General features: G+C 44.2%; 1 protein-coding gene across 4 annotated transcripts in view; it reads left to right on the forward strand.

The window, feature by feature from the left end:
- The window catches only part of TRA2A (transformer 2 alpha homolog), a 234683-nt gene that overhangs the window by 169351 nt on the left and 42872 nt on the right, over positions 1–22460 (forward strand). For 3 of the 4 annotated variants that reach the window (XM_033930863.1, XM_033930860.1, XM_033930862.1), the window contains exon 6: positions 20932–21042. In XM_033930863.1, coding sequence (XP_033786754.1) covers positions 20932–21042 — 111 coding nt within the window. The remainder of the gene's footprint in view (positions 1–20931; positions 21043–22460) is intronic. The other variant, XM_033930861.1, reaches the window with a different exon arrangement.

Here is a 22460-nt window from a genome sequence, read left to right on the forward strand (position 1 = left end):
ACCTTGGCTCATGATCCAAAAATTGTCATCAAGGCAGCTGATAAGGGAGGGGGTATCGTCGTTCAAGACATAGATGCCTATGTGGCTGAAGCCCGTAGGCAACTCAGTGATAGGCATTACTATTTGGTTTTGCCCTGTGATCCCACAGTTAGCATTTCTGACGTCATCCACCATACCCTTTTACAGGCATTGGAACAGGGGACCATCACTGACAGGGAGTACCGTTTTCTTCACCAAAATCACCCTACTATCCCTGTGATATATTTCGTCCCCAAAATCCATAAACATCTGACTAATCCTCCTGGGCGCCCCATCGTTTCTGGCATTGGTTCTGTTTTAGAGCCACTGTCAGACTTTGTAGATTTCTATTTGAAACCTTTAGTGTCTGGTGCTAAGTCCTATGTAAAAGATACCACATCCATGTTAGTTTGGCTCCAGGAGCCACATTGCATTCCTCCAGGAGCGCTGCTAGTTACGCTTGATATTCAGGCTCTATATACTAACATTCCTCAACGTAGTGCAATTGAGGTGGTGCGTAAACATCTTGACACCCTTCAATTATCCAAAGCCAGAGTAGATTTTTTAGTCTCCATAGCTAGCATCGCTCTTCAACATAATTATTTTATGTTTGATGCCGATTTTTATCAACAAATACAGGGAACTGCAATGGGGGCCACTATGGCCCCGTCTCTGGCATGTCTTTATGTTACAGACTTTGAGGACATTTTTTTGTACCCATCTATTTACTTTTCAGAAGTGTACACGTGGAAACGATATATAGATGATGTTTTTTTGATCTGGACTAACACCATTGATTTATTCCACCAATTTCTTCAATGGCTTAATACATGCAATTCACATTTGCAATTCACTGCATGTACTTCATACACCCATATAGCTTTTTTGGACATTTATATTACCATCAATCAAGGGGCTTTTTCTACTACCATTCACCGTAAGCCCACTGACAGAAATACGCTGCTACATTATGAGAGCTATCACCCTTGTCATCTGAAGAACAACTTACCAGTGGGCCAATTCTTAAGATTAAGGCGCTTGTGTAGCACCAGAGAAGAATTTAAACTCCGGGCAAGAGACATGTGGCAACGGTTTAGTGAACGTGGGTACCCCTATAACATTATCAAAAAAGCTTATAAACGGGCTTTATATGCCCACCGGGAGTATTTGCTGCAACCATCCTCTGATCAATGTGAACCTCGATTGGTGTGTACACTGCCCTACTCATACCAAGCATTCCACATCAAAAAAATCATAAACACACACTGGCACCTTCTTCAGGTACATCAATGTCTGGGGCAACAACCCCTTTTTGCGTATTCTAGGGGTAAAAATCTTCGGGATTCTGTATCCACGTCTCACTTTGTTAGTCCACCAGGTGATATTTTGATACCCGAGCCTAAAGGACATTTCAAATGTGGCAATTGTACTATGTGTATGCATGCTTTGGAGACTACTAGAATCCACCACCCTACGTTACCAAAGCAACATGTGTTACAGCATTTTTCGGATTGTGATACCCAAGGGGTAGTTTACCTCATTCGTTGCCCATGTAGCTTGTTATACATTGGACACACTACCAGAAGCATCAAAACACGAATCACAGAACATCTGAGTAAAATCAGAAGGGGGGATATTAATGCCCCCTTAGTCCAACATTGGCAGGCCACTTCGCACCAGCTTCAAGATCTACAATTTGTGGTATTAGAGGTGGCCCGAGGTATTAGAGGAGGTAATTCTCAAGCATGGCTGTGGAAACGTGAGCAAAGTTGGATTTATTACTGGCAGACGGTATCTCCCTCTGGTTTGAATAAAGAAGTGGAGTGGTGGGCGTTCCTCCACTAGATGATTGACATCTTCTTCTATGTATAAATGCCGGGTGCTCAGCTGAGCACTCACGTCACAGGAAACTGAAAGATTACAGAATCAACAGTAGGTGTCCCGCCGTCAGCGTCGAGAGTTTGGTAAAGTTTTTTGGCTAAGACTTGATACTTATTACTGAAATTCTGATACTTCCATGCACTTTGTTTCTCTGATGTTGCAGGACTTACATACATTTACTAGCAGTGAATATACAGTTTGCGAGTGGGTTCTCTGAAGAAGCCGGTGAGGCGAAACGCGTCAGGACCCAGCTACACCTATGCACGCTCTATATTTCAGCTAAGTTGCTTACTTTTTTGAAGCTTTAACTATTTAAAGTTACTTACAAATTGGATTTACCCTTTCTTGGCTTATGAACTTTATAAACCAATTTAGTAGCACTTCACAACATCTTGTACAACCCGGTGCAATGATCGATACCATTTAAGTCTCTTTAGGGCTTTTGCCTTTATTGAGTTCTTTATTCTTCCATCGTGGAATCTGAGCACCATTGTATGATAAAAGACGTTTGAAGTATACATTGTTCCTCTATGTGTTACTTTGTTGCTCTCTATACTATCGCCAGATTTCAGCCATAGTCTTTCGAGTTTTTGCAGTTCCCGTTTCACTGATCCTAGTTCGGCGTCGAACCAGCCATCCAAATTTTTGTTCCTCATTTTTCTTATTTTGATGGGGGCCATTTTGTTTAGGATCTGTGTGCTCTTGTTGGTCCCGGAGTCGACCGTAAAAGAGTCGGGGTCCAGGTTGGAAGTGATGTCATAATGTGACCAGAATTCCACTGGATTTATTAAGCCTCTTGTGGATATCACCTTCTTAGACCTTTTTGCCATCTTGGGATTGGATAGGAGATGTCTGGTTTGCCAGTTAAGTTGGAAATTATAACAATTATGACATAAACCAAGAGGCATAAGTATTATCGATGTTGGGAAGAAAAGTGAAAACAATGAAGAAAAAAGTATGGAAAACCTAATAAAGAAAAATAAAATAAATATTCTTCAAAGCCAACTTTCATATGCAGAAGGTATCTTCAGTTAAATATTTATTCTTCTTTTCTTCCTAGAGGCCCAGTTGTCTGCAGCTTTCCCATAATCAAAGTCCCCAGGATCTGGGTCCTCCAAGGAGATCGGCATAAGATTATTTAGCGTGTTTTGATTCATGCAATTTCTCAAACGTGTCTTGATCCTTTTAATAGCAGAAAAACCTCTTTCACATTCAGCTGGGATCAATAGCCCAATATGAACTAATTTGGCTAAATTTGGAAACGACTCTGAACTCTGCCATTGCCATTTTTAGTAAAATCTGTTTTGGACTGAAGTCTTTTTATGATTGACTTCTGATAATTTTTGGAGTAATGATCGAAAAGAATTTCAGCAGACTCGCTTGAATCATGAGTTTCTGCATTGAAAACTTTTGAAAAGCTGGAAATAATTGGCATGTCAGGGAATCTTTCATCTAGGTGCTTGACAGCTGTCTCTAGGTATTTATCATATATTGCAGTTTTGAATGACTAACATCACTCTGTATAAACAATGCAGAAATCTGACCATTCTTCTGCCAGACAATATTGAAGGCTTTGAAAATATCTCCTAGGAGTGTCTTTCAACTTCATGATGAACAATTTTGTGGCGTCCAAAATTGGCTTAAATAAGTTGGACAACAAAGGTTATACGTCTGAAAGCATCATCAGAGAGGAAACAAAATTGTACGTTTTAATACATCTGTTTAATCCTTCAGCTGTGATGTCATTTCGTTCAGTGGCCTCTTTCCAGCCCTGCTATGACACTCATCATACACTGTCGTTGTGATTGTACTGCAGAGTCATGTGACGGCCATTTTCAGCTTAATCTGGGGAATGTTTTGGATTTCCATTAAACCAGCCATCCTAACTGAAGAATTTTGAAAGAAATAGAACAACTGCTTTAAGATGTCATTTAGTTTTGTTAAATAAGGTACAGCAGCTGCTGCTTGGGCACTTGCAAGGGCCAATCAGTGGTTTACACAGTGGCATAAGAACATAACATAAGAACATAAGAAGTGCCATCTCCGGATCAGACCTTCGGTCCATCAAATCCGGCGATCCGCACATGCGGAGGCCCTGCCTGGTGTATACCTGGCGTAATTTTTAGTCGCCCATATCCTTCTATGCCTCTCGTAAGATGTGCATCTAGTTTGCTTTTGAATCCTAGGACAGTCGATTCCGCAATAACCTCCTCTGGGAGAGCATTCCAGGTGTCGACCACTCTCTGCATGAAGCAGAACTTCGCTGATATTTGTCCTGAACTTGTCCCCCCTTAGCTTCATTCTGTGTCCTCTTGTCTGTGTCAAATTGGACAATGTAAATAATTTTTTCTGCTCTATTTTGTCGATTCCTTTCAGTATTTTGAAGGTCTCGATCATATCCCCTCGCAGTCTCCTTTTCTCAAGGGAAAACAATCCCAGTCTCTTAAGTCGATCCTCGTATTCCAGTTTCTCCATCCCTTTTACTAGTTTCGTTGCTCGTCTCTGCACCCTCTCCAGCAGTTTTATATCCTTCTTTAGGTATGGAGACCAATGTTGGACGCAGTATTCCAAGTGGGGTCTGACCATTGCTCTATAAAGCAGCATTATGACCCTCTCCGATCTACTCGTGATTCCCTTCTTTATCATGCCCAACATTCTGGCAAAGGGTCCTATCTATCAGTACACCCAGGTCCTTTCTTGTTCGCTCTTACCCAGAGTTGCACCTGACATTCTATGCTCGTGCTCCTTGTTCTTTCTGCCTAAATGCATCACTTTGCATTTCTCCACATTAAACGTCATCTGCCATTTCTCCACTCATTTCTCTGACACAAGTCGCTCTGGAGTTCCTTGCTATCCTTCTGCGATCTGATTGCCCGGCATAGCTTTGTGTCGTCTGCAAACTTGATGATCTCACTGGATGTTCCTTCTTCCAGGTCATTGATGAAAATATTAAATATGATGGGCCTAAGTACCGAGCCCTGGGTCACACCGCTAGTCACTTTCTCCCAGTCGGAGAACTTCCTATTTATGCCCACTGTCTGTTTTCTGTTCTCCAGCCATTTGCCTATCCATCTTTGTATATCCCCCTCTATTCCATGGTTCTTTAGTTTCCTGAGAAGTCTTTCGTGTGGAACTTTGTTGAACGCTTTCTGGAAATCTAAGTGTATTATGTCCACCGGTTCTCCACTATCAATTTGTTTGTTCACAGTCTCAAAAGATTGAAGTAAATTCATTAAACATGATTTCCCTTTCCTGAAGCCATGTTGACTGGCTTTCATCAGGTTGTGTGTATCCAAGTGCTGGACTATGCTATCTTTAATCAGTGCTTCAACCATCTTTCCAGGGACAGACGTAAGGCTCACAGGTCTCTAGTTGCCCGGTTCTCTCGATCCTTTTTTGAAAATTGGCGTGACATTCGCTATGTTCCAGTCGTCCGGTATCTGTCCAGTTCTAATTGTCAGGTTGGCAAGTTTTTGCAATAACTCTCCGATTTCAACCTTCAATTTTAAGACTCTCAGGTGAATTCCATCCGGTCCAGGGATTTGTCACTTAAGTTTGTCGATCTGGTAGTATATCTGGTCCAAGTCCACTTCTACTGTGGTGAGGCTGTCTTCTATTTCTCCTTAAAACACTTCCACTGCTTCTGGTATTGTTGCGGTGTCCTCCTTCGTAAAGACAGACGCAAAGAAGGAATTTAGTCTGTCTGCAATTTGTTTGGCTTCCTTGATGTACCCCTTTCTTCCCTGGCCGTCCAGGGGTCCCACCGCCTCTTTTGCGGGGGTTTTCCCTTTTATGTATCTAAAGAAGAGCTTAAAGTTTTTGGCCCCTTGCGCTATTTTCTCCTCATAGTCCTTTTTGGCATCCCTCACCGCCTTGTGACATTTCTTCTGATCATCTTTATGTTTGTTCCAAGCTTCGGTTGTTTTCATGTGTTTCCATTTTTTGAAAGAGTCCTTCTTTTCTTTCATGGCTTTCTTCTCCTGTCTGGTAAGCCTTGACGGTTCTCCTTTGCCTTTAGTTCCCCTTTCTTTGGAAATCCGTGGAATGTAGAGATTTTGTGCTTCCGTGATAGTATTTTTCAGTAGGGACCATGCCTGATTTACCCTTTTAAGTTTGTCCACCTTTTTCCTTAGCTGTCGTTCTACCATGGCTCTCATGTGATCGTATTTACCCTTTTTAAAATTTAAGGTCGTGGTTAAGGTTTTGGTACGTTTCCCTTTCACGATGTCAAGTTTAAAGTTAATCATGTTGTGATCGCTCGTCCCCACTGGGACCGTGACTTCTACTTCTTTTGTTGGTCCCGTGAGGCCATTTAGGACGTTGCCTCTTGTCGGCTCTTTTATTATTTGTTCCAGGAAGCAATCCCCTAGCGCCTCCAGGAACTTGGCCTCCTTGCAGCAGTTGGAGGTACCCAGGTTCCAGTCTATCTCCGGGAAATTGAAATCTCCCAAGATTATTACATTGTCTGTCTTACATTCTTGTTTGATTTCCTCAATCATTTCTGAGTCAGTTTCCTCCGTCTGTCCTGGGGTCGCAGTTGACCAAGAGTCCAGATGTTTTATCTTTAAGCAGTTTTGCCACACCTTTCTGTTTCCCAATCTTAATGGCCGCTCCATCTTACTCTAGTCCAACCAGATTAGCAGTTTTCAAACCTAGAGTGTCCATAGTCTCACTCAATGTGTTGGTTATAGTCTCCACTTTGCCATCAATCATATTGCGATACAAAACTAATTCTGACCTTTTTAGTGACCTGACAAACATATTTAATGTAAATAATTAATTCTTTAGCATCTCTCCAGACCGATATAGCTTCACTGATGGATAATAGCTCACTTTGACCAGCAGGTGGAGACAGAGACCAAACCAGTCTTTGCTCAGTCTCTCAGGTGAAGGTGAGTCCTGCCAGTTTCCCCTTAATTAGACCTGTTGGAATTTATTTAGCGCTCCTTGTCCCCATTCTTGTGCCGGACTAAGTTTGGGGGACCCTGTTTGGGGATCCGCCCAACCTCAGGGGGTGTATCACTCGATGGGTCACCAGTTGAGTTTCTCCACCTCCCCATATTTTTGTAGAGGTGCTTCAGCTGTAAGCCTTGCCACAGATTATCGGCAAGGCATATAGCTTAGAAAGCCGGGGGGGGGGAATTTTGAGGCTGTGCCGGTCTGAAGGGATCTTCAGTGCTTTGTAATTGCTTTTTATTTGTTAACTGGCACTTTTCTTACAGCTAGGTCGCGTATTGCTCAATGAGCATTTTTAAAGGGAAAAAGAGCTCATTGTGCTCTAGATGCGAGGCAGCCACAGCCTGTTCATGAGGTGTGCGGGCTGCCGCAAAGGGAAATCCTCGTCTACATCAGGTGCTGGCACCAGGGATCCCCTTTGTGAGTGCCTCGCTCACCAGCAACTGACAGCTAGGAAGCCCGGGCTTCCTTCTCCACTCACACAGAGATTCCCCCAGCCGCCGACTGTCGGGGAAATAAGGTTTCCCTTACCGCCGATGGTGCTGGGGACTCCCTTACCACTGCTGCAGGCTTGCCTGCTTTAGCGGCTGGGGTGATTCAGGTCTCTCAGCCGCTAAAGGACTCGGGGGTTCTGTTTTTGGTAGGCTGTGCTCTGATTTTGGCAGGAAGCACCTCCATCTTGTCTGCAACCTCAGGTGACCTTCCCTGTGTATTGGAGAGGCAAGGGCAGGTTTCTGCTGGGTCCCCTGCTGTAGCAGGGAGTCCCATTGTGCCACCAGGAGTTTTTCACTCTGATTTTGTTTTTGCCGGGGATTCTGCTTCCGGCCCTCTGCGTCCACTCTGATTCAACCCCCCATCAGCGCCGGTTTTGTCCCCTTCTGCTCTCTCATTCAAGCGGCCAAAGGTCTATTGGGACGATGATTTTTTTTATATAGGGAGCAGTTTTCTCTTGATAAGGACCTGAACCATTTGGGAGACCTCCAGGATCCTCACTGGGGGACAGATGCTGTTGGCGGCTTTGCAGTTCCGTCAGCTGGCGAGGATGCATCCGTGGTGTACATTTTTCAGCGGGAAGAGCTCCTGGAGCTTATTCTTCAGGTCTCCTCGTTGTTGCATTTGGAGGAAGATGCGAAGGAACCCCCACGGGTGGTGGACATTGTTTAGGGGAATCTGCACTGCATTCCACTCTTTTCGTATGCATTAGGATATTGGGGATATTGTTCTTGTGTAATAGAAAGTGCCGGCGATGCCCTTTGTTTTGTGCATTCTATGACCCGCCTTTATGCCATCCCGGAGGGGGATAAGGGATACCTTGAAGTTGCCCTTTGTGGACGCGGTGGTCTCTGCCATCGCGAAGCAGCATTCTGTGCCTGAGGGCAGCTCAGTCTTAAGGGACTCTGAGGAGCGTAGGTTAGAGTCTCTTCTGAAGCAGAATTTGATTTGTCTGCAACAGTAGTTCAGGCGGCGATTTGTGGGGGTCTGGTGGCTCAGGCCTGTTTTTAGTGGGCCAAGCGTATCTTTGCCCGTGAGTCTGATAACTGGTATGATTCGTTGTGGGCGTCGGCCAAGTCTATGGCGCTCGGGGTGCCTGCTCGTCATACCTTGTGGTTTCGGGCTTGATCAGTGGATTCGGCATCTAAGGCTAAGCTAACAAAATTTCCCTTTCGGGGGGGTCTTTCTTGTTTGGCAGGGATTTGGACAAGTTGGTCCAGACCTTGATGGACTCTAAGGTGCCCCATCTTCCTGAGGACCGTGCCTGCGTGGGGTGGCATTGTTCAGGTGCATTTACGTGATTCCCGCAGATATTGACCTGGTCGAGTGGCTGCTTCCTTCCCGGTCTCCAGGGCCGTTTCTTTCAGCACATGCAGTCCTTTTGGGGGGGGCCCGTCCTTGCCGACACCTCCCTTGGTTCTGGTGTGTGACATTTTTATCAAGGGTGGGCTACGATCCCGTCAGATCGGTGGGTCCTGGAGGTGATTTGGATATGCTCTGGAATTTTCACGCTCCTTGCTTTCTCTCTTCTCCTTTTCAGGTGTTGTGGAAGAAGCAGGACATTCGCCAGACACTACAACGGTTGCTAGATCTCCAGGCGGTGGTGCCAGTGCCTCTGCTGCAGTGTGACATAGGCAGATATTCAATTTACTTCGTGGTGCCGAAGAAAGAGGGGACCTTTCAGCCCATCTTAAATCTGAAGGGGGTCAACAGGGATCTGTGTGTTTCATCTTTTCACATGGAAACCCTGAGATCGTTCAGCTGGGGGAATTTCTGACCTCTCTTGATATGATGGAGACCTACTTGCATGTTCCGATTCGCGCCTCCCATCAGTGGTTCCTTCGCTTTGTGATCTTGGGATGGCACTATCAGTTTTGTGCACTGCCTTTTGGTCTGGCCACAGCTCCGGGAATTCACCAAGATTATGGTGGTCGTGGTGGCAGCTTTGCACAATGAGGGTATTCTGGTTCACCCCTATCTGGGCAACTGGTTGATCCGAGCAAAGTCGTTTCAGGGAAGTTCCTGAGTTACGCTTCAGGTTGTAGAGTCCCTGCAGTCACTGGGATGGGTAGTCAACCTATCCAAGAGTCGTTTGGTTCCATCTCAGCGCCTTGAGTACCTTGGGGTTCTTTTCGACACCAGCTTGGGGAAGATCTTCCTTCCAGAGACCTGTATGGTCAAGTTGCAGTTGCAGATTCGCCTTCTTATGGCATCCCCGTGTCCTCGGGCTCAGGGCTTTCTCCAGGTCTTGGGGTCAATGGCGGTCTTTCTGGATGTGGTTCGGTGGGCCTGAGCTCTGCTTAAACGGTGGTCGCCCCAGCTGCACGATTTGGACTCTCCCGTTCCTCTTCGGGGTTAGTTTGTCACAGTCTTCATTGGTGGCTACAGTCTTCCAATCTGGTGCAAGGGGTAAGTCTGGATCAGCCCCAGTGGACATTTCTTCTCACGGTCTCCTCAGTTGGGGAGCTCAGTGTCTCTGTTGCTCAGCTCAGGGCCACTGGTCTCAGGAGGAGGCTTCTTGGTCGATCAATGGTCTGGAGACTAGAGCCATCCGGCTGGCATTGCTAGCGTTCCAGATGTTGTTGACCAGCAAATCGTTCAGGTTCTCTCAGACAATGCCACGGTGGTGGTTTATGTCAATCGTGAGGGGGGAACCAGGAGTTGCCTGGTGGCACAGGAGACAGCTCTGTTCATAGTGTGGGCAGAGTCTCATCTTCTGGACATCTCAGCTTCCCACATAGGGGTAGAAAATGTCCAGATGGACTTCTCAGCTGTCATGTGCTAGATCTCGGAGAGTGGTGTTTCGGTCCCGCATCCTTTGAGTTGATTGTGCAGGCTTGGGGTCAGCCAGTCCTGGACCTGATGGCCACAAGTGTCAACACCAAAGCGCTTCGGTTCGTCAGTTGGTGCAGGGATGTTCAGGCTGAGGGGTTGGATGCTCTAGTGCAGACCTGGCCGACAGCAAGTCTCCTGTATGTTTTTCCTCTGTGGCTGATAGTGGCCAGAGTTCTTCGCATTGCTCGGCACCCCGGCTGTGTGATCCTTGTGGCTCTGGATTGGCCCGGAAGTTGCGTCAGAGGAGAAACTTCTGCCCTACACACGCATGCGACTGCACGTAAGCTCCGGCAGCTTTCAACAAGGCTCAAACCTTAAAAAGTGCCACGAAGATAAGGGAGAGGGAGGGAGGGAGATAGATTCGGATAGCTAGGAAGGAGGTAGGGGGCTGCGCGTGATCAGTGACCACGCGTGTTCCCTCCCTTAACTGCAGGGACAAGGACATTCACTGCTCCACATTGCAGTGGATGGCCTTGTCCCTTTACCTGCGGTGAGCACCTTTCCCATCCTCTACCGTTTTGGCGGGTTACCCGAAGCTACTCGCGGCTAGCTGTGGGTGATATCCACCGTGTCATTCTCTAGTACAGTACAAGCGTAAAAGCAAGTGTCTCAAACATTTCTGAACATGCTGACATCACTTTTGTGTGAGTTGAAAGGAGTAAATATATGCTGTAACATGTCTCCTTAATGTCAGAATAAACTCCTTAACACAAGTTTGGTGGGACACAGTTCATACACACAATATTATGCCGATATGGCAAACTGTCTAAAAAATCAGTAACTTGTATCTCAGAAACCTGACGTGCTAACTGAATTTCAATTACAGATCTGAAATCAGCGTCATTAAATTAACTAAGAACACTTCTTAGTTCTCAGTAGCAAAGAAACTTTTTTTTTTTTGACCAGTTTATTCATTAATTAGGGAACAGATGCATCTTCAGTTGCTTCCTAAAGTGATAGTATGATACAAAACTCAGTAATAGGGGCTTCAAATCTCTATCCCAGAGAGCTGCCTGATGGGGAAAAAAGGCTCCGGTGGAATTTTTTTATAGTGGCCACCAATGTTCCCTCTAATTTTTCATAGGCTATGTGCGCAAAAAATTTCATCTGTGCGCATTTTAAAGAAAAACTAATGCGCTATAAAAATGATTGCCAGAGGGCCCGGAGTTCAGTTATGGGCATTTATGGGCAGGTCTTTGAGTTTAGTCTGAATTAACGAAAACACAATGTAATTTTTGTTACACTTTGTTAGTTACACTTTATGTATCATAAAATCTCATTTCAATAAACATCAATAATAATAAAAGGCTAAGCACGCATGGGCTTTTCAAAGATCGTGATTCCTGGTGGCGTGAGGTGTAGTTCTGTGTCACACCTCACGGCGCTGCGCTAGCTGGAGGCGTGTGTTTCTGGGACTCCTCCCTCTCGCTGCTGCTGCTCTTCAAAGCGGCCTGCTGAGGTTCGCCAGCCGCTGTAGCGAACCTCACAGGATGCTCTCCACCTTCCCGATGCAATGTAAGAAACAAAAAAGAAAAAAAACCAAATCCAGGTAGGCGAAGGCAGGATGGAGGATGCGATCGGCAGCGGCTGCTGCTATTCCTCCAGCTGCCTAGCTCCTCTCCGCTGGCAGCCCCCTCCACCCCGTCCTCTCTGCTCCGGTGGCCCGCACAGGAGAAAGAGCGGATGAAGCATGATCACAAGGGAGACCGTGCAAAGGGAAATGCAAGGGGGTTGAAAAAGCGAAAGGTGGGACGGGAAGGGAAAAGAGAGGGGGGAGGAAGCTAAAATGAAAAAAAAGCCAACTTTATACAGGAAGAGGAGTCTATAGCACCCGTTAATGTAACGGGTTAAAGACTAGTAAATTATAAAAGGGATCGAGAGGAGACCCGGGAAACTACAGGCCGGTAAGTTTGACATCGGTTCCGGGCAAGATGGTAGAAGCACTGATAAAGGACAGCATCTGTGAGCACATCGAAAAAAATGGACTAATGAAAGCGAGCCAACATGGCTTCTGCAAAAGAAGATCGTGCCAAACAAAATTACTGCACTTCTTTGAGGGGGTACACAGCCAGTTGGACAAAGGGGAACCCGTAGACATCATTTATCTCGACTTCCAAAAGGCCTTTGACAAGGTACCCCATGAGCGGCTACTTAGGAAGCTGTGGAACCATGGGGTGGAAGGGGACGTACACAGATGGGTTAAACACTGTTTGGCATATCAAGGGGGTTACGGTGCCGGGTGGGGATTATAAGTTAGCATTGTTTGCGGATGATCTCTTGTTTACGGTGGAGGATCCTGAGGGTTCCCTGCATGCTATCTTACGGGAGCTGGATGCTTATGGTAGGGTCTCGGGATTTCGTGTCAATGTTGGGAAGTCTGAGCTCCTTAACATCAACTTGGCTGATGACCGAGTGGCTTACCTCCGAGATCGGTTTTCGTTCCGGTGGGTTCAGCATTCTCTCCGTTACCTCGGGGTTTATTTTGGACCTCCGGGAGTGGATCTCTATGATCTTAATTTCCCCCCGCTATTTCGCCGCATTCGTCAGGATTTGCTTAGTTGGAAAGATCAGTATTTCTCTTGGTTGGGTAGGGTGGCAGTTGTGAAAATGATGATTTTGCCGCGCCTTTTGTTTTTGTTTCAAGTACTGCTGCTCTGGGTGAGTAGGAACACGGAGGGAGTTCAACGGCATATCTCTCACTTTATTTGGGCTGGAAGGAGACCTCGGGTGAGTAGGACGGTCTTATGTATGGGTAGGGGTGATGGCGGGTTGGGGGTTCCTAATGTGGTAAAATATTATCAGGCGGCTCAGCTGCGCGCCCTTTTAGAGTGGCAGACGCAGACACCGAAACTGTGGGTGGAGATAGAGCAAAGTTTAAGTGGTGGGGTGCCTTTGTTACATTGGCCTTGGTTACCGGACAGGGTGCGGTTGGAGGGTGGCTTATCCTCAGTGGGAACTTCTTTGAGGGTTTGGAATCAGACCCGGGGTAGTCTATTGCTGGGTAGGCGCCATTCCTGGTTTACCCCATTAAGACACAATCCAGATTTTCTACCGGGAAGGAGTGGTGGAGTGTTTGCTGATTGGGAAACTAGGGGCTTAGTGTGTGTGGGTCAATTGTGGGATCCGGTTCTGGGCCGTATTCGACCCTTTACGGAGCTCCAGGGCAGGTTTGGTTTTGGGGTGAGAGATTTGTTTCCTTACATGCAAGTGGTTCATTATATCAGGGCCTCGGGTCTTTTGAGGGACCTGAGGGGGGGGGGTAAGACTCCCTTGGAACTGATGTTAGGACCGGTGCTCAGGAAGGGAGCTCTCTCTGCTATATATAGATGCCTCAATTGTCGGGGGACCCCACATTCCTACATGAGGGCTTGGGAGGGTGATTGGGGCTCTGCTATATCCTGGGACACCTGGGGGGATATCTGGTCAGAGATTTCTTCGGCGGGTATAGCGGCCTTGTTGATTGAAAATGGATACAAGGTTCTTTTTCGTTGGTATTATACCCCTCAGGTGGTGGCTCGTTGGCAGGGAGGTGCGAGGGGCTGTGGGGAGGTGGGTACCTATTTTCATATGTGGTGGCAGTGTGGGCGAGTGTCTGGGTTCTGGATTGAGATTTTTTCTCGGGTGTCTCGGATCCTGGATATCCCCATTCCGGTGGATTGGCGACATGCCTTGTTGTTCTGGCATCAATTGGATTTAGCTTGGGGTGATTCTATGTTTTGTAAGTTGGCCTTTACTGCTGCTAGATTAGCTATTGCCTCCCTTTGGAATCAGGTGCTCCCTCCCACGTGGGCCATGGTGGAGCATCGTTTGCTTACTTGGCAACTTCTTTACCATTTAACAGCTCTACGTCATGGCAAACTTCATGGCTATGCTCATATTTGGCGCAGATTTCGGGCATCTGTGGGGATTAGTGGCAGGGGTGGACTGGGGCACTGAGTCGACTATGCGGCTGGACTGGGATAGCGGAGACTGGGGGGAACCTTTATTTATATCCCTATTCCATTCTTTGTTTTTTTTTCTCTGATATTAGATGCTTCTCGACCTAATTGGGTGTTGTGGGAACTGTGTTTTGTCCCTGGGGGGAGGGGGGATTTTGACTGTATTTTGGTGGGTTTTGTAGTTTGTTATTGTTGAATTGGGGGGATGATATTTGTATTTGTTCTTGGCTACACTTCGGGTGTTTTTCTTTTTTGGAGTGTGGTTGATTGCACTTTATTTTCTTGCTGCTGTATGCTATATGTTTATGTTATGCTTGAGGTGTATTTCAATAAAAGCTGTTATTCAAAAAAAACCACAACAAAACACTGTTTGGCAGGCAGGAAGCAAAGGGTTGGCGTGAAGGGCCACTACTTGGACTGGAGGAGGGTCACGAGCGGAGTTCCGCAGGGATTGGTACTCGGACTGCTGCTGTTCAATGTATTTATTAATGACCTAGAAACGGGGATGAAGTGTGAAGTTATAAAATTTGCGAATGACACTAAACTCTGTAGCAGGGTTAGAACTGTGGAAGAATGTGAGGACCTACAAAGGGACCTGAACAAACTGGAGGTGTGGGTGAATAGATGGCAGATGAATCCGATGTTCAGCTACCAAATGGGGGGATTAGTACTAGAGGGAAGTAACCTTGAAAAAGACTTGGGTGTGCTGGTGGACACAACAATGAAGTCAACGGCACAATGCACAGCAGCCTCAAAGAAGACAAACAGAATGTTGGGTATTATTAAGAAGGGTAGTACAACCAGAACGAAGGAAGTCATCATGCCGCTGTATCGTGCGATGGTGCGACCGCATCTGGAATACTGTGTCCAATATTGGTCACCGTACCTAAAGAAGGACATGGAGATACTTGAGAGGGTTCAGAGAAGAGTGACAAGAATGATAAAAGATATGGAAAACCTTTCATACGCAGAGAGGCTAGAAAGGCTGGGGCTCTTCACCCTAGAGAAGCGGAGACTCGGAGGAGACTTGATAGAGACTTACAAGATCATGAAGGGCATAGAGAAGGTGGAAAGGGACAGATTCTTCAGCCTATTGGGAACTACAAGAACAAGGGGGCACTCAGAGAAATTGAAAGGGGACAGGTTTAGAACCAATGCTATGAAATTTTTCTTCACTTAGAGGGCGGTGGACACCTGGAATGCGCTTCCAGAGGATGTGATAGGACAGAGTACATTAAGGGGTTTCAAAGAGGGATTGGACAAGTTCCTGAAGGATACGGAGATTGAGGGATATAGATAGAGGTAGAGATAGGATCATGAAAGGGTATAGATAGAAGAATAATGGGGATTGAAAGGTTTTAGACAAAGGATCACTTACAAGTCATGGACCTGATGGGCCGCCACGGGAGCGGACTGCTGGGCGTGATGGACCCCTGGTCTGACCCAGCGGAGGCAACTTCTTATGTTCTTACGTTTCATTGAAATGTTTCATTGAGCGCTACCTATAAATAAGGTATCATTGTACTTTATACTTAAAATTTAGAAAATAATAGCAATTTAGTTTTCAAAGTTTTTCCCTGTGACCTTTCATATTTATCCAGTCCGAATAAATTCTGTCAAGATCTGTTGAGCCTCCATCTTGAAGGTGACTCTTAACACGCATCAGTATTTCCAAATGCTCTAAATGTAAACGATTCCTTTGTTTAGTCTTCAAATTGTTCATTAGACTAAAACCACGCTCACAATCTGAACTAGATGCTAAGAATGTGGCACCAATGTCCATCAATTTTGCTAAATCTGCAAATTGATCATTCTGAAATGCAAATTTCGTCATATCTGGAAAGCTGTTTATCAGATTGCTTTTGATTTTTTTCTGCAAAAAGGAATTTAAATTCATTGTATTGCTGAATAATAACACTTTCCTCTGGAAGAAATTGTTTATACTTTAAACAAAGAGATCTGATATGTCCATTTCCGAAGTCAAAGTTGCATTGTGATATTGCTGTACAGTCAAAAGCAGACCATTCCTCAACTTCATTTTCAGGAAATCTTTCACCCAGATGCAAACATAGGATGTTGATGAAGGGTAATATGGAATTAGTAGCCACTGAAACTTTTCTCCAGACCTCATCCTGTTGTCAAGAAGACTGTTGACTTTATCACTCCACTTAACCTTGTCGCCTAAGTATTGCATTCGAAGTTTGTTCAATTTACCCCGTGCAAGATGATAAGCTTCCAATGGTGTCAAACCACGTTTTTGAAATGCCATGGTTAAGGAAGCCAGTTCTGATAAGACATTATTCAAAACTTCAAGTGTAATATAAAATTGTTCACTGTTCAGCTTCTTATAGCAGTACTTTGCAATAGGATCATTATCTTTGTCTTCTTCAAAATATTTTAAAAGGCCATTAATTGCTTTAAGTGCAAAGTGTCTAGATAACCAGCGCACTTCATTCAGAGGTCTGAAAGCAATTGATTCACATTCAGATGCATCTACTATTTCTTGAAATTTGCATTGTTTAGTAGAAGACCGACAGAGCACCGTGTACACAGTTCTCATTACAGTTTCTCTTCTTTCATCAATTTTACTTCTTTCCATGAATCAGAAAGTCCCAAATCTTCTCGATGTGCAACACAATGTTGCTGCACTAAATGTGGAATGTCTTTTCACAGCTGTGCTGCAACACCATCTTTTTTGCCCAACATAACAGAGGCACCATCAGAGGTGAACATAACCATTTTATTCAGGTCAAGTTCATGTTTCCTATAGAATTCCCTAATTTGCTGTTACTATTGATGTAGCATCACATGCTTCCAACTGTAGCATCCCACCAAATGATGTCCTATACTCATTTGAATTGACTGGCCGATACTTAAAGTAGAGTATTAAGTACTTGTTGACAGAAATATCTGTGCTTTCATCAACAATGTATGATACGTTGCTAATTTTTTTTTTTTTTTTAATTATTATTATTTATTTATAAATTTCAAATTTACAATTCAAGATAAAATCTTGTACAGAAAGTGATTACATCAAATGAACAAAGAAATAAACCTCATAAATTTACATAGAAAATGAAAATTTTTGTATAATCTCTCAAGTCCACAATTATGATCCATGATGTATATTGAACAGAACTAAAAGAAACATTTCATTAAAGATAAGCTGTACATGGTAAACTGATATTCAGGCGTCTAATTTATTGAAGCCCTCATTCTTACCCTTTCTCCAGGCGGGACAAGGAGAGAAAGGCCGTTAGCTGGTTTGGCTCAAAGAAAACATATTTCTGAGAATTATAATGAACTATACACTTGCAGGGATGACGAAGATAAAAAGTTCCCCCTAGAGCCAAAACACCAGGTTTTAATAATAGAAACTCCTTTCTACGTCTTTGTGTATCTCTTGCCAAATCTGGGAACATCTGTATTTTTAGATCAAGAAACTTTTTCTCTTTATTTTTAAAGAATAATCTCAGAAGCCAATTCTTATCCATCGTAATAGCCAAGGTCACAATCAATGTAGCAGGTGTAGCAACTTCTTTATCAGATAATTCAAGCAAAGCTGATACATCAATTGGTCCCTGAATTTTTTCTTCTTGAAGATCTTGAGTTTTATTAGGTAGATAATAGACCTGGGTGAAAGGAGGCATTAAATCTTCCGATACTTCCAGTATCTCCAGCATATACCTTTTTAACATTTCTCTTGGAGTCACTGTCGAGATCCGTGGAAAATTAATCAATCTTAAATTATTATTCCTGGAGAAATTTTCAAATGTCTCTATCTTTCTTCTTAAATTTATATTATCCTTAATTAGAGTGTCCTGAAGCAATTTGGAAGATTTAAGTTGATCTTTAATACTTTGAATATCTAATTTGGATTCTCCCAAGTCTTGTTTTATCTGAGAAACTTCTTTCTCTTGAATTTTTATTTTTCCCTCTATTTGAAGATGATTAGTATTTACTGTCTTAGTTAAATTAGCAATCAGATCCCACAAAGCCTCCAATGTAACTTCTTGGGGTTTCACTATGTTAAATGTCTGCAAGTTTAATAGTGATAAGTTAGGCTCACCAGCTGAGGGACCTTCTCCTCTCCGTATCTCCTGTGTTGGGGTTGATTCTGAGATGGAAATCTCCTCGTGTGCACTCAGGCTCAACTGCGATCCCTGTGAGCCTGAGTCGGTATTCTTCTCGCCGTTCCCCACAGCCTCTGGGAGGGGGCCCAAGCCGACTTCCGGCTGCCTCCCCACTCCCGGGGAACTAGCGGCTCGAGGGTTGGGAGGAGGGATTCGTGCGTCGGGGCTCAATGTGATCTCGTGAGCCCGAAGAGACACCTCCAGTCTGTCATCAGGAAGTGTCTCAGCCGGGGGCGATACCGACGCTCCGATGACGCCCTGCATCCGCCGCAGCAACTCCTCAATATTACCGGAGGAGGCTATTCCGGGACGCCGTGAGGCCGAAGAAGCTCCCTTTCCCCTTCTCTTTGGCATGACAAAAAAACTCTGGAACACCAACGCCAGAGAAGTAAGTTTTTTAAGTAATAGGGTTTGCCGACGGCGTTCAGCAGACCACGACCGCGGCCATCTTGGATCAGCTCCCGTTGCTAATTTAATGTCTGCCATACGATCATCTTGCACGATGCCATTGATAATTCCAAGAAATTCAAATGCATAGTTTTTGCTTCTCCAGCTATACTAACACACTTCGCCATGTGCTCATTGATATCTTGAACAGAGAGCATTGAGATATTCATCTTAATGGCCAGCACAACACTGTCGACAAGAACCTTAATTTCATCAGGACTGGAACGCTTCCGTTCATTACTAATTTGCCTGTTTTCTTTTTTGGTTGGGCTTTCAAGCAACATGTTAACCAGACCCCCTCTTAAATTCGGATTTTTACTTCTGAATTTCCTAATACTGTCGGTATGAGATTTACTTGATAGATGGCGTTTCAGAAAGTCCAGTTTCCAAACATCATCCCATATTTTTCCAGTAGAGAATTTTCCAGTTGCTTTGGCATCTTGACAATAACAACACACAACTCCATCGTCTTCGTCGTAGGTAAATATTTCACACAGTCGAACACGCATTGTATTTCGAGATTCCGGTGTCTCCGTTTCAACAATTTCTTCAAGCCATTCAGACCTAAAAGCTGTTGCAGCTCTCTTGCGTTTTACACTTTTCACCATTCGCGGTTTAGACATTTTAAGTTATATCTGGTTGCAATTTAATAAACGAATACAGTTATACAACCGCAGTACCACGCTGCACACTACGATTCCATGAAATAAACAATATGGCGGAACTTCAGGAAGTCAAAGAATCGGAAGTGTTTCATATCCTATGGGCCATAGGCTATGGCCCTATGGGGCACGTGACATGTCAAGTTCAACTGCCAAAGATAACGGAATCACGTGAAAGACTTAAAATTTATATTATAGCACTTCAATAAATGTGATAAATGGGAAATCGGAACAGCTGATCTTCTGCAACATTTCATTTTAGCAGTGAAAATCATTTTAGGCAAAAATTTATTTTTTTATGCGCGCTATTTTAATTTGTGTGCGCAGGTTCGGCAAGTTGTGTGTGCGCGCACAGCTTAGAGGGAACAGTGGTGGCCACCCTTTATTGATGGAAAAGTAAAGAGACTGAGAACTTCATAGACGTGTTGACTGGAAAATACAAAATGAGTCTACTAAGTAACTCTAAGCCAAACCAAATAAAGCTTTGTAGCAAAAACAGCCAAACTTGAATTTATGAGGGTCATTTCATAAATAACGCACACTTTTTTTTTTAATTTACATTTTTTTTTTTCCCTCAAGAATTTACAATCCTTCAATATAGTCTCCCTGCTTTGCAGTGACCGAGTCCCAACATCTGGGAAGCTTCATTATTCCATCCAAGACACTGTTTTAGTTCAGTTGCAGAATGGCTTTGGGTACTGCCGAAAGAAAGCTCTTCCAGAGATGCAAAACGATGTCCACGCATAGGTTGTTTCAACTTTGGAAAAAGGTCAAAGTCTGGACTCCTGTCTGGACTGTAAGGAGCATGAGGTAATACCTCCCAGCCTTATTTGCGCAATTTTTCAATGATGAGTGGAGAGCTCCCAACTTCCCCACGACCAAAAAATTTTGACGAGCTCAATCAAAAGTCAAACAAACAAATTGTAATTTTTGCTTATGATCATGAAGGCATCATCATCACAGACAAAGCTCCATGTGGAAGAAGTGTCTCAGCAGTGTATTATTGTGATTTTTTGTAAAAAATGCGCAGAAAAATGCAGAAAACCTGACCTCAGTTGCTCTTGGTTGAGCCAATCATTCTTGCACGACAATGCTCGCCCGCACATAGGGAATGTCATTGAAAAACTACACGAATACGGCTGAGAGGTGTTACCTCATGCTCCCTACAGTACAGACATGAGACCACCAGACTGTGTGGATATCGTTTTGCATCTCTGGAAGAGCTTTCTTTTGCCGGTATCTGAGCCATTCGGCAACTGAACTAAAATGGTGTCGTGGACAGATTGTAATGAAATACATGAAAAAAAATAAAACATGTAAATAAAAATAAATAAATAAATAGTGGAACACAACTGTATAGTTTATACATATTGCATCAGCCTCACATTATACAGTGTTTGGTTAGGAGTACATTGTCTTATGCAGTAACATCTTGCAGCATAATTGTTTAACATGAACTTTTTAAAGTGTTTTTTTAAAAGGAAGCTATGCAAGATTTGCATATGAACTGCTCTTTATTGTAGTAATTTAAAAAAAAAACAAACCTTGAGCATTTTTGTTTGATTGCAGCAGTGGTGGTGGAGGTGGTGGTGGAGGTGGTGGTCGTCGTCGAGATTCATATTATGACCGAGGATATGATCGAGGATATGATCGATATGATGATTATGACTATCGGTACAGGTAAAGATTCAACCAATTTTTTAATCAGCTCACATTCTGTCCCAAGCCTGATGCCTTAGAAGTCAACTGGCATAATTGGGTAAACCTTTCTGAGATTACCTATTGCTCTCTTGCTCCTCTATCTACTGTTTCCTACTCCCATAAGGCCCCCTGGTATCTTCCTTATCTTAGAGAACTGAAGCAGAAATGCCGAGTACTGGAGCGCAAATGGAAAAAATCTAAATCTCCCACGGAGAGACAGTCTTAGAGGGTCAGTATTAGGTTCTATAATACATCATTAAGAAAAGCTAGGAAAATTTTTTACAATGATAAAATGATCAAATCCAATAATCAAAGCAGTACTCTGTTCAACATCTGGCGCACTGTAACTTCTAATAATGATTCATCTATACATCCTTCCTCTAAAGCAGCGGACGAGCTAGCAAAATTTTTTAATGAAAAGGTCGCTGCTATAAGAAACTCTTTTCCTTCATTAGTTTCTTATAATTCTCTGGTGACCAGCGACACTAATCTTATCCCAGTAGACAGAACCTGGAGAGTTTGATTATGCATCTGAGGCTCAAACTAAGATCTTGTAAATGTGCCTTCTTGAACAATCTCTCTGGATGCTGAACGGATGGGCTCTTGTATCTTTATTAGCTTCAGCTGCAGGCAACTAAAAGATGATCCCTCCCCTTTGGGCTATCTGCCCAGGAGCTTCATGTCTTGCACAGTTTGTTCTGCAGCTTCTCTGCATGCTATCATTTCAGTTAATTCTGCCCTTGATTTGTTTTATATTCCTAGTCCTTTATTCTTTTTTTTTTTTTTTTTTTTTTTTTGCGGGTTTGTCCACATGCTGTGGATCAACTCGGTGCAAGTGATCATTTGGCGGGAGATTGCAGACATTTTAAAGTTGTCTGCTTCCAGAGGGTGCTTTGTAACCCTGAAACTGCAGCAAGCCCTCTGGACAGCCTGCAGATTTGTATCGGGTCTCCAAGTTCGGGACCCATCTCTCCCCTGGTTTCTCCGCAAAGGAGTAGAGCACAGCTGCTGTGGTTCCGAGGAGGTATGCCAGGATCGGAACCGTGCCGCCTGATTTCCCTGAGGGGTCCTGGTGGTCGTGATCTGTGGTGGCAGGGAAGGTGAGGCAGTCAGAAGACCTGAAATATCCAGTTTATTCAACTCCTGAAGTTTTGATCTACTTGCTTGTACTGTGTTTTATAGGCTGCCATTGACTTTCATTGCAGCACATGTCTCTGTGGTGTCTGAGTGTCACAGAGTTTGCCGATTTGGGGGGGTCTTCAAATCAGGGTTTTGGGTGGTTTCCCTGCATGCCCTGGTCCCTCCACCTGTAAAATCCTAATTTTGCTGTTTTTCGCGTTTTCCTGCATTTTTAACGGCTGTTTTTTTGTCAAAAGTGGCACCTGCAGCGCCCATCT

This window comes from Geotrypetes seraphini, chromosome 2 (genome assembly GCF_902459505.1).
Source record: "Geotrypetes seraphini chromosome 2, aGeoSer1.1, whole genome shotgun sequence".
Lineage (NCBI taxonomy): Eukaryota > Metazoa > Chordata > Amphibia > Gymnophiona > Dermophiidae > Geotrypetes > Geotrypetes seraphini.